This window comes from Mus caroli, unplaced genomic scaffold (assembly GCF_978045245.1).
Source record: "Mus caroli unplaced genomic scaffold, Mus_caroli_1 scaffold_9, whole genome shotgun sequence".
NCBI classification, from domain to species: Eukaryota; Metazoa; Chordata; class Mammalia; order Rodentia; family Muridae; genus Mus; species Mus caroli.
The window spans coordinates 116,197,629-116,210,513 of record NW_028227264.1 but is presented as its reverse complement, the minus strand read 5'-3'; the positions used below and the strand labels follow the sequence as shown (position 1 = coordinate 116,210,513).

At 37.5% G+C, this 12,885-nt stretch overlaps 1 protein-coding gene across 10 annotated transcripts in view; it reads left to right on the top strand.

Moving 5' to 3' along the window:
* Cnot2 (CCR4-NOT transcription complex subunit 2) overlaps nt 1-12,885 on the top strand; it is a 94,119-nt gene that overhangs the window by 59,814 nt on the left and 21,420 nt on the right. For all 10 annotated transcript variants that reach the window (XM_029482813.2, XM_085843181.1, XM_021174169.3 and 7 more), the window contains one exon: nt 3,220-3,286. In XM_029482813.2, the coding sequence (XP_029338673.1) occupies nt 3,220-3,286 (67 nt within the window). The remainder of the gene's footprint in view (nt 1-3,219; nt 3,287-12,885) is intronic.

The following is a 12,885-nucleotide window of genomic DNA, read 5'->3' as shown; positions in this document are numbered from 1 at the left end:
ATTAAGTATTTCTCAATCCAAAACAATACAAGAAGTACTAAATCCCCAAATGCCCAGTTCTAAAACTTATAACACATCATGACTGTGATAAAAATTTTTCAGTTATTCGAATTTTGGGTTGTTTCTGTTGAGAAGACATTTGAATTTGGAGTATTTGGAGTATTAACCGAAAGACGATTAATCTGTAATAGCAAAGTTTTGTGTGTGTGTGTATGTGCATATGCGTGCGCGTGTGTGTGTGTGTGTGTGTGTGTGGTTTTGAAAGTATGATATAAGTTGGAGAACAGTATTTTGAGAGATAATTTGAGTGACTGTGTGGAAGTGTCCTTGCTATAGACTTGATATGAGTGCATATGAAGAACCTTTGGACTGCAGAGCCCAGGCCTGTGTCTTCCTATAAATGTATACTTTAGCACTAACGGGGAAGGAACTCCGACAGCATCATATATGAAAACTTCCACTGACATCCTTTTTTCTTTTTAGTAAGAACAATTTAATCTTAGTTGTCTGTTGTTGAGAAATTCATTATCTTACCAGTTTTAAACATGTAAGCGCTTACTTTACTGTCTCTGATTCAAAATTGTCAGCTTTTATAACTTTTTAACCATTTTATTTTTGTGTCTTCTGTCCCCTTCCCTTCCTCTTGTTTATTTTAGTGTAATACCTCTTCCTTGTTTTTTGCTTCTATTTATTAGATTTATTTGGTTTCATTTTTTTAAAACCATTGCTTTTTAATTTAAATTTTTTTTTTTAGATTTTTATGCTTGTGTGTTTGTGTACAGATGCATGAGTATGCTTTCTTGGTCTCAATTTTTTGTGTAGATAAGATACAGTCAAAAGCTGATAATTTTTTTTTCTTGAAATAAGTAGAGGAACTCTCATCATCCCTTTAAGTAAATTAGATCAGACTTAATTTTAATTTTTTTAAATATTTGTTAGAGAAGTTTTATCTTAAAATTTTTAATTCCATGACCAAACTGTGTTCAGTGGTTTGTAAGTTAAGTACTTTTAAGTGAGAGTTCTGAAGCCTCCATCATGGGAGACAGGTGAAAGAAGACCATGAGTTTGAGGTCAGCATTGCAAGGTGGTGTCCTGACTCATAAACAACAGCCAAGGTTGTAGTCTGATGCGCTGTTGGGAAAGGGAAAAATAACCGGGGCCACATTCTTTTAGCTGCTGCTTTAAGTTTTCATTGTGTTGTTTGACTGCAGAATATAGTCCTTGAGAGATGTAGACATTGCATAGTATAATTTTAAACTGGGAACATGATAGTCTGCTTGATAGTTTGGTCATTCTGTAGGTAATGTAACACTTTATCTTTTCCCACCTTTTACCGGTTTTGAGATGGTAAAGCGGGGGTGTCTTCTTACCCTGCATTCCCCACTGTAAGGCTTTCTTGGTCTGAGTAAGATTTTATGTTCTTCTGAGAAACGGGTTTTTATGATTAACTTTACCATTTCAATACGGAACTTTTTTGAGGTCTTTTAATAGTGATATTTTGCCAGGATTCGTTTGTAATTTTCATTAAGCTGTTGTGTTCGTGAGAAGCACTGTGTAGGATCGGTGCAGAAGGTGGTATTTACTGTCACGCAGTGTGGTGAGTGTTCACCCCACAGCATCCTCTACTTTATACTGTGCTCTTCTCATAGTTCCCCAGGGCTCAAGCTCAGCACACACGCCATTTACTTATTTATTTCTAGCCTTTGTGAGAAAGTACACTAAGGTGTCTGTTCCTTGGCATTAAGTATTCAGTAAGTATATGTTATAAGATGTCCATGTGAAGATTTTTATTCATAGTAAGTTATGTGTTTATATTGGCCAATGTCTTATATGTGAAACCTGAAAGTGCCTCTTCTTTGTTTTATAGCTAGTCATGGTAACATTCACGATTCTTAACCATTGTACATAGACCTTTTGTCACTAGCTACAGGGTTATTAAAAATGTACATCATTCATTAATATGTGTATAAAATATTTATAGTTAATATGGTAACAGTAGTGCCTATTGCCCAAACAGAAGAATTTGGTCATGTTTTAACTTATTTGACTGATTAAAGGTTATGTAGTTTAAGTGCTAATGTAATTGTCTAGGATACACACACTGGATGTAAGAAGGAATTTTTGTTTGACATTAAAGAAGACCCTTTGGAATCTTCTCCCCAGCATTCTTTTATTTCCCGTTTTCATATTCTTCACGACGGCTGAGCTTCCTCTCCCTTCCGAATCAACTGTTATCTAGTCAGCACTATTTCCTACCATGTGCTTTGATTATGGTATTAAAATAACAATTAGCTGTGTACTGTTGGCCTTCATCAAGTGTTACCCTACAGAAATTGACTAATCAATCCCTTCATCTCTGGGCAGAGGGGTCTTTTCCAGTGATGCTGCACTTCTGCTATAGCACTTGCAGTGTAATTACATAATGTTGCCTCTTTCCCCACTAGATTATAAACCTCTTGATATCATGGCCCATGTTTTGCTTTTAAAAAAAATGTTTGGATGGTTGTATAAGATGGAATAATGAGGCACTGCTTATATGTCCTCATGTATTCACCTTAAATATCAGTTTATAAATGGCACTCCTGTATCTCTGTCTATAAAGAAATAAAAAAGAAATAGCTTTTTTGTGAATGTACCACACCATTAAAGAATTTATATTCTACCAGGCGAGTAAGTTCTTGTAGCTTGAAGGCGTCGTACAGCGAGTACCATGAAGTGAGTGCCACTGCCTGAGAAACTCTGTACATCAGATGACACATCTGGGGGTTATTTGTGTTTTTACTTGTTTATTTTGCTTTGCTCATGGTTTTTCTCAATTTACATAGTTGTATGAATATAAAAATCAACAAGTATTTTTACATAACAGGTTGAACTTAGAATTTGTTTAAATGTGTAGACTAATGTCAATGTCACACATAAATTAAGCTAACAAGGAGTTTAGCTTTGTAATTTTTTTTTTAGTAGTGTCATTTTTCTTTTATAAGTGAAGTAATAGTGTTGTTATACTTTAGTGTGACTTAAAAACCCTCATAGTATTAAGTATTTCTATTTGAACAATTTGGTTTCATCTGGTTGTGGTAGTCTTTGTAAGAAATGTTTATGTTCGACAAACAAGGACTTGGGTTGTGTCTTACATTTATGGTATGAAGTATAGACTTGTAAGATGTTCTATAATATTCTGTCTTTCTTTATGCTCTAATATCATTAATTTGTTTCTAGATGCTGGCATCGCCATCTACGTCAGGTCAGCTGTCTCAATTTGGGGCAAGTTTATACGGGCAACAAAGTAAGAATTTTGTACTTATTCTGGGATACTTTATATTTAAGGAAAAGAGGAGGATCAATTTCTACTTTGTGGGTTTACAGAAGGTCTTAACAGAAGATAGTTATTTTCAAAATTATATTTTACTTGAGTAGAAAACCTCATTATGTTAGGACTTACTAATTCTCAATTTGTTATTTCTTGATTATAGCATATGCTACAGTTTATTTTGACATTATGTATACCTGTACATTCTTTTACAGTTTCTCAGAAATTTGCTAAACAATTAAAAGTAGTCATTCTTGTGCTTTTAGTAAGAGGAAGTCAGATTATTTTCCTTTTGTTGGTTTGATATATTGTTTAGAACTTCACCTGTTTATTACTGTAAGCCCATAGCTTGGCAACAGTTTGTGAAATAGCTTTTATGTGGTAGAAATATATTTATTTATTTTGCTTTGGTTTGTTCTGATTATAACACCTAAATTTTTACTCATAGTTCAGTTTTTTCTTAAAGTAAGATTTTGTTTTATAAAGTATTATACTTTTAAAGCGCTTAGCACAGTGCCTGGCGCATAGTAAGTGCTCAATAAATGTTAGCTATATATCATCACATAAAATTTTATAAAATTAAATTATAAAATATTTTTTTATTTTTTTTCAGATTAAGTTACCAAAATGTTACATATTAATAAGATTTTATCATCTTTTTTAGTGTAAAACAATCTGCTTATTTCTCATTACTGTTGTTAATGGAGGCTGGGATAAAGTGTTCTAATTCACCATCAAACAGTAGAGGGTAGCATCTAATCATTTTATCAGTTTCAAGTAAAAATCAGTTTTGTTTTGAACTTGACCTGTGTGAAGAGAACCAGGTTTTTGTAAGTGCCAGACTAGTGTGTCCTACCGCTCCACCCTGCACTGACCTCAGGGTTTGGGCAGTGGGTGGGGAATCCTTATTTTGTATAGGAAAGCATTGTTTTCCTCTTTATTTTCCCCTTGTCTCTTTTATGGTTTTCCTCTTTGCTATAAGATAGTTTTCTAATGCAGAATTGGTAAATATTAATTTCATATTTAAACAAGAACATCTTTTAAAGGGTTTTGTTAAAAGTTGAGTTCCTTATTTATCTACAAATGTTTTTTTCTACCTGCTTAGGCAACATTAAAGCCTTCTATTATTATGTTCTTGTTATCTTCTGTATGGTGTGACTTTTACCCCTTTGGGAAGCCTTCTTATACAAATCCTTAGCTGTTTAAAGCTCTCTTCTATTTCAGTACAGCATCTGCATTAGCCTATTTTCTTTTTAAAGTCCACAGTTTATCATAGTAGAACAAAGATCTAAAATGGATAAAACATACATTTGAAAAAGTGAGGTTGTTTTGTAATAGTGATTGTAACCGGCTGTCTAGACCTTTAAGTTTTTAAGCTGCAAATATGACAGTGCTTTGGGGGATGGATCTGGTTTGGAGGGTAGTAACAGCCTTGGCATGGCGGACATGGACTGACGTCTAACTGTAGTTTGCTTTGTTTGATGTGGGAATGGCATACAAACATTGATGAGTGAGCAAATTATTTTTCTTAGAAAAAGTATCTTAAAGATACTAAGTAGTTTTAAAAGAAGCCATTTATACCAAACATTTTTGTTGTTGAGACTTGGAAGGGGTCACAGTTTCACTTGTATGTTAAAATGTCAGTGATAGACAGGCTTAACAAAGGACTGGACTGGGGATAGTATTCTTACGGCAATTATTATAACTAGACAGAAGACTAGTAGAACTTAAAAGTACTTTTTCACCTCAGTTTACTGATGGTAACTCTGTATTTATGTTTTACAAATTCATTAGTGATTTACGCTATTCAAATGTACGCTCTATTAGGGTTTTTTGTTGTTATCGTTTTTTTGTTTGTCTTTGTGGTTTTTTTTTTTTTTTGGCAACAGAGTCTTATTACACACATTCTAGTCAAGAACTCAGATCCTCCTGCTTGTGCCTTCAGTGTGCTAGGATTAGTGTGGCTTGTTTTTAAATTTGGGTGCTGTATATTGAGCCCAGCCAGGCCTTGCACATGCTAGGCAAAGCACTTTAATACTGACCTGTATACCCCTGTATACTTTTTGCTTATTCTTGATTTTTTTTTTTAAGTTAAGAATAGAGGAAGTAAAGAAAGAAAGCTGTCCTTCCCAGAACTAAAACTTTGTGAGATTAAACAGCAGAGTGGGGGTCGTCGTGGAATGGTTATAGAAGTACTTGAACCTACATTTTTGCCAGATTGGGTTAGAAGTGATTATGTAGTCAGTGTACGAGGTATCCAGAAAATACTGGATTATAGGATTGTATGATTTCAGGCCCTAGAGTAATATAATTGTATCACAATTGTAAACATGAGACCTCCCTCAGGGGGTTGTGGGATACTGCTCAGCAGTTGATAACAGCCAGGAAGCATGATGTTTTCTAAGTGTGCTAGTAAGATTTGAGTCAGTCTTACAGCCTTACATGTTCCTGGGCCCTAAAATTACTGGATTGAAGCGGATAAAATACCAGGAATCCATTTCTCCTAGATCTTCATTGCATTGAAATGAAGTAGCTGTATAGTTGGAATAGTCTTTTCTTACTCGGCTAAGTATTTACAATTGTGGAAGTGGGAAAAGGAAAAGTTGATCTAGTGTCCCCTAGTGTGTGTCTTATATGTAGGCAGTTAGTTAACCAGCTGTCTCCATGAACCATAGACATTTGTGTCTGGATTCTCAAAGGCCCCAGGCTACTTGAGAACAGAAATAAGTCTTCCTAGGATTTAGAGTCCTGACTTGCGCTGATAGACATCTGAGACTGCAGTTGACTTTGTAGAGCGAGAGAGCATAACTGACAGGATTTAAAAGTGAAATCCTGACGTAACTTCCAGTTGCTTTAGGAGTTGAGTCTGGCGTGCTTGTGTGCACTGGAGAGATGCATGTGCTTGGGGCCGGTCTCCTTGATGCTGTGCGCTTACTAGCTAGTAAACACACTGCTGGGTTTTATTGTGTGTCTTGATTGTCTGTGTGCCATTAGGACTTTGTGTATGAAAAGCACTTAGTAGATATTTGCTGTTATAGAATGAAGAAGATAAGTTTCTCGCATATACTGTTGGTATATGCCCTTAGATAGCTTAATGATGAAACAGTTCAGGGAATGGGGAACTTTCTGGTTAGTAATTAGTTCCAGCTGTTAGTAAAGTATAATCTTTCCTTTCATGTGGATTAGAGATCAAAGTTGTATCATTAAGCTTTCCCGCATAAACTTTCTGTGGAAACTCAGTTAATTAAACTGCCTCATTTTTCTTAGACATTAAGATCATTTGTTGGGTCCTTCAACTGCCATGCGCACATTAAAAATGAGGGGGGAAAGTATTTACTGTGTGTTGATCTTCACAACTCCATGAGATGTTAAGGAACTTGTAAGGTCTTGTAGATGGCAAGTGATGGAGCCAGGATTAAGTTCCTTTGAAAGAATAGTGCTCTGAATCTAACACAGTGTTTGAAACCCAAGAGCTGAAGTCACGCTCTAGTGATAGTGTTGCCTCTACAGATGCCAAGAAGCTCCTGAAGGTGTTGTGACATTTATGCACTCATCATGTATTGATGAGGGCTGCCCCGAATAACGTTCTGTACCAAGACCCAATCAACAGTATAACAAGTAATGAAGTTTCTGTTTTTCTCGGTGCTGACTTGTAATGAGCAGAGACAGAATAAACACAACCGAGGAAATCCTGCAGTTCTTGTAATAAGTAGGACAAAGCTTCCCCGTCAGGCTCATGAGATGTGTGAGGAGTTCATAGTTTACGTGAATCAGCAAAAAGCTTCTCTGTCTTAGGAATTAAACGTCCCTGTGGAAGCCTGAGTACTGAGGATGATGGTGGTCCCTGGGATGAGTGTTCCTGACTGAAGAGGAAAGCTAGGGTGGTCTAGTAAGTCACTTCCTGACAAAGGAGCAGTCAACAAGTCCACGTCAGTGAACAATCCAATGGACAGCTCACATCATAGGAAGCCTTGTAAACATCTGCTACAGAATTGAGACTGGGCTGGGGAGATGGCTCAGAGGTTAAGATCACTTGGCTGCTCTTTCAGAGGACCCTCCAGGATCTGTTCCCTGCACCCACATGGCAGATTACAACCATCAGTGACGGAGGGGCCAGAGGCTATAACATTGTCTTCTGGCTTCCTCAAGAGCTTCTGTTTACACATGTCATAAACAGCCATGAACAGGCAAAACATCTTAACACATGAAAAAATAAAGGAAGAATCCGGCCCATGTTCTGGCCCCACCATAGAGCTCACTTACAGAGCAGTCCTACCATTGTCCTTTGACCTCTGCATACACACAAAGGAAATGCATAAATGTAAAAGAAAAGAGTAATTTGAATACGTTCTGATAACTGTTGAGTTTGCTGTTGTATGTGAATAGCAACGGTTTTTGGTGCCACTTCCTTTTTAACCATCACTTTGCTTTGTAGAAAGTGGGCTGGATGGGGAAGGAGTGAGAGTCAAGCAGGAGCGTGGGGATTGGACTAGAGACTGAGAAGTAGTCAGATTTGGGTAGTTTGGAAATACAGTTTACACAGCTTATTATATAGAGTTTGGAAAGAAAATTGCCATATTTACAATATTTGAGATTTATGTGACTGGGTACTAATTAATAATCTATACTGGACATTTAGGTTGGGGGAGTGAACAAAGTTTGCTCACGGAAACATGTGGCACAGCGCGCACCATGAAAATTGGTCCTGCAGAGCTTCTTTTGTTTGCTATTGTCTGGTTCACAATAGCTTTTTGTTCTAGGTTTGAGTTTTGAAAGCAGTTTGCTTTATCCATTTTCCCATCTGATATATCCTTAATTTGGGGAAGGCATGTTCTCCTTTAGGTCTGTAATCAGTCTTTTTCCATTTCTCTTCCGCTTATTTCCTAGGCCTCTGAACATGAGGGCCTGTAGGCTCATCTACCCTGTCATCTACCTGCATTCTCATACAGCTTGGCAGAATCACCTGTCATGCCATCTCTAGCCACTTGACTTTGCAGCATTACCTCCACCATTTATCGCCCGACTTAGATCATGTTCATTATTGCATTTATATAGTCTCCATGAGACTGTTTCTAGTCCCAAGCCTGCGAAGTATTATGCATGCCCCCAACAGGGTCTTCCTCAGCCTTTCGATCTATGATGTACTCTATAATCTTGATCCCTGTTGTTCCAGGGAAGGGAAGGCATTCTTAGTCAGAGAATGAACGCTCAATAGTGAAGGTCCAGGGACAAATTTGAGAGGGGAGAGGAATGAAGGAGGATTATTAATCATACATAGAGTATCTGAGCAATGAAATATTAATTAAGGTTAGAACTTTCTTCTTTGGGATCCTGACAGAGTTGTAAAGACTTGAGTTGTGGCTCTACTTAATAATATCCCAAAACCCCGGCTGTAGCTTACAAAACACTTAATGGATGGTTTAGGGGCAGTGGTCCTCAACCTGTGGGCCGCGACCCCTCATGGGTTGGATGGCCCTCTCACAGGAGTCACACATCAGATATGCTGCTTGTCAGGTATCTACATCATGACTCATAACAGCAGCAAAATTATGATTATCAAGTAGAAACAAAAATCATTTTATGGTTGGGGATCTGAAGAACTGTGTTAAAGGGTCACAGCTCCAAGAAGGTTGAGAATCAGTGGCTTAGGGTAAAAGCTTCTACTACTAGGAGTTCCCCAAACTCAGAGTAAGTTACAGTTTGTAAAGAAGCAAAAGTTAGCAACTTACTCTAAAAAAGTGGCAAGTAATGTCAATTGTGAAAGGACTTTGAAGTCGGAACAAAAACTGGATTGATGGCTTCCTGCTTTGTTGTTTATGATCTGGTTTTCAGAAGACTTGTCTAGGTTTTATGTGTGTGTTTACGTGGCTGTAAGGTGATGTGCGCTCACATGTGTGTAACTTGCAGAGCCAGAGGGTGCCACATCTATTGGAGTTGGAGTTAGAGGAGGTTGTAAGCTCCTGATTGTGCGTGCCTGCTGAGAACCAGAGTTAGGCCGTCCTCTGTGAGAGCTGTGCTAACCCCAAGATGTCTCCCCAGTTCTGCTGCTGTTGCGTTAAAGAGGTTAATGGCTTATTTGACTTCTTAGTTTATAATATGGTGGATCTCAGAAAATTTTTTTATTTTGTTGTAAATTCTTTTGGATTTTGTGATGGAAATACCAGAATGAAATAGTTTTACCTGGAACCTGACTTCATGCAGGGAAGGTTGTAGGTAAAGTGATGGAGCTCCAGCCCTGCCTCAGCCTGTGTCTTTGGTTAGTTGAGCATGCCAGTGAGTCTCTACAGAAGTTACCTCCTTGTATAATGGGAAGGAAGGCCTCACACGGGTGCCAGGTTTCAGGACCTGGTGCTGTAACTGAACTTTCTCCTTTGGTTATTAGTACTGTTTGGCTTTAGAAAGGACTTCGTCAGATGGTACAACTTGCCGTATTTAAGATACTGGGGTGAAGCCGATCTCTTAGCAAAAAAATCATGGTATATTTATATTTTTCATCAGTTACGAAAACTTAGTGTGTGTGCATTCTTGTATTAGGGCACATTGGAAGAAAGTTTGCGAACAGAAGTTTTCTTTGTACCACTTAGATTCTAGGGATAGAATTTGGGTCAGGGGGTCAGGCCTGGGGACACCTGTACCCACTGGGCCTGTCACCAACCCTGTGGAATGCTTAAATCAATTTTTTTAGGATTTCTGAAAAAAGGATCCATGAAGAATTTAATTCATTATTCAGCATCATGTCAAAAAGAGATAGGAATCTATTTAGAATACGTGCATTAGTCTTCCTGAAAGAAGTTGATTCAGAACTATAACCTTTTAAATCATATTTGTAACTTCATTCCTTATGTGTAAACATTGGGGTAAAAGAATAAATGTCTTCCTTATAAAATTTATTTAGGGAAAAAAGGCAGAGATAATTTTGGATAGGCAGTCCTTGTGTGTCACTGTGTCCCCCAGACACTCATAAACACGGCCTTGTCCTCTTACCTTTTGTCGTTCACTTATGCCACCAACAGTCACTAAGGGTTTTCTGTTTGTAGCGTGTATGCTCTGTTCTTGTCCTGAGATTTTAGAGATGATTTTCTGTTATTATTTATAATTAGAAGATTAACCTCCCCCCAACCTGTCCAGTTAGTCATAGTTTGACTCAAGTGTAATAACTTAGTACATTTTGTCTTCTAAAAATAAATCTGTGTACTTTCATTCAATGTTTCTCTGTTTTAAAGAGCTTCAATTTTTAAGTAAAATTTCAGCTAACCCTATTAAATATTTAAGAATTGGTACAATTTGTAACATGTATTTTCTTTTCATCTTCCATGAATATTTCAACAAAATGAATAAAATTTATTAAATATATTCTCTTTTTAACCAAGATGAAGTTGGAGGCTAAAATTCAAACATTCTTTACTTCATATTATCCTCTTCCACCACATATCACTATAAAGTAATTAGAATTGTCCAGTCTTCAGTTGAATAAATCACGTTGCCCATTGTTGTTTTCTTGGCCAGAACGTTTACTAGTATTCAGATTATGTACAATATTTAAAGTAGTTCTAAAATTAGACATTTTTCTTACACAGTCAGAAAAACACACATAGGGGAAGTTTTTGTTTCTGTTTTTGTTTGTTTGTTTGTTTTGGTTTTTCGAGACAGGGTTTCTCTGTGTAGCCCTGGCTGTCCTGGAACTCACGCTGTAGCCCAGGCTGGCCTCGAGCTCAGAAATCCGCCTGCCTCTGCCTCCCGAGTGCTGGGATTAAAGGCGTACTCCACTGTCCCGCCATAGGGGAAGGAAGTTACTGTAGACAAAAACCAGTCTTTTTGAGGGCCTACTGATTTCTTTAAAAGGGTAAAAAGAGTGAAATTTGAAGTTATGACTTAGAGCGAGCGAGTGATGAAAATAAGAAGAATGAAAAGGAAGGGAAGGTGAAGCTGAAGGGAGACAGACAGACAGTAAGGAGAGAGCGAGGCAGCCAACAGTACAGACTAAAGGAGGCTAGAGGCGAGGGTCTTACTAGGCACTCACCATGGTGGTTCTTTCTCAGTTGTGCTGCCCTCTTAGTACTGCCCTCAAGAACACAAGGGGTTAAGAGATCCAAATTCTAGCCCTAGTTCTTTGTGTTGCCTTGGAGAAGTCAGTTAACTTATCTGGGGATCAGATTTCTTATCTGTAAAATGTAGACAGAGTAGGGGATCTTTAACATCTGCAAGTGTGTAACTTTGGCTATGAGTAACTGGCAACTACACCTGCCTGTTGGAAGTTTTCATCTAGAACTAACTTTAAGACACTGTGTAGAAGTAGAGATTAATTAAGCACCTGAGGTTAGGAGCCTTTTCGGTTTTACTGCTACTTTTCCTAGCAGCTTGTATGATATTTGCCACATCCTGGGCAACTAGGAAATGTGTGTTAGGAAAATTACCATTTTGATGGGTTTATGATGGGAGGCACCCACAGTCCCTCTAGGAAAACTGTGTGATTGAGGAAGGGGCATAGGCTGGGTTTTAAACTCTTTTCTTCTTTATTTTTGTCCCAGATTTAGAGAAAATGACAGTAGGCAGTAGCATTCCTAAAGTCACAAACAGTATGGTGTCTAGACACAAACAGTGACAAGACCGTATGTACGCTAGGCCAGTCCCTTCCAGGTACCTTAAACTGTGGGGTTGACAGCCCCTCAGCTCTCAGTGCAGTCTCTGAGCTCCTTGTGATGCCAAAAGACAAATTTTGCAGATGTTTGGCCAAAGTACAGAATACACAGTACTCTCTCTATGTGAAAGGCATAGAGCGAGAGAAAGTGCAGTGTACGCAGTATTCTATTGCTGTGAAAGGAGAGATTCAGGCTCTTCAGGTCTTTGAAATGCTTAGACCTCAATCTGCAACAGAAGAAAAAAACGTCTTAAATCCCCAGCACCACAGTCATTATGATTTCTGATGAGTTATGTCCTTTTTCTTTAATTCAACTCCTAAAATACATTTAATGACCAGTGTATCACATAGTTAGCACACTGAAAACAAAGCACTAAAACCTGTGGCTCAGAAAGATGGAGGGAAGGAGGCATTCACAGATGGATAGGATGGCAACTGAAACAATGCTGTAGACCTACCTGTGAGAGAAGGAGGAGGATAAACATGGATAGAATATTAACTCTCCCTTCTGAACTTCAAAATAATTCACATTTCATACCATCTGAAAATAGTGAGCATGTCAAACATTTAAAAAATTAAGTTTGTCCAATTTGATTAATATTTTTGAATTCTATACCTGAATGGCAAAACACAATAGTCTTAAAAAGTATACCTATAGACCATGTCTATTCCTGTATCTGGCCCCAGATGTGCTTGAAAAATGTAGGATCATTATACTTTGAAATATTTTTAAATCATACAATTTTTTAAAAAAATTATACCTATATCAGATTAGGGTTTTCTTTTTAACAATTGCTAAATATTATATGTGGGTTTGTAAAAATTGTAGTGTTACAAAATATGTATTAATAATAAATTTCTCTAAAATGCGTTTACAAAGGATAATATATGAAAGATACTATGACGAAATGGGAATGATTGTCTTTTCTATGTACAT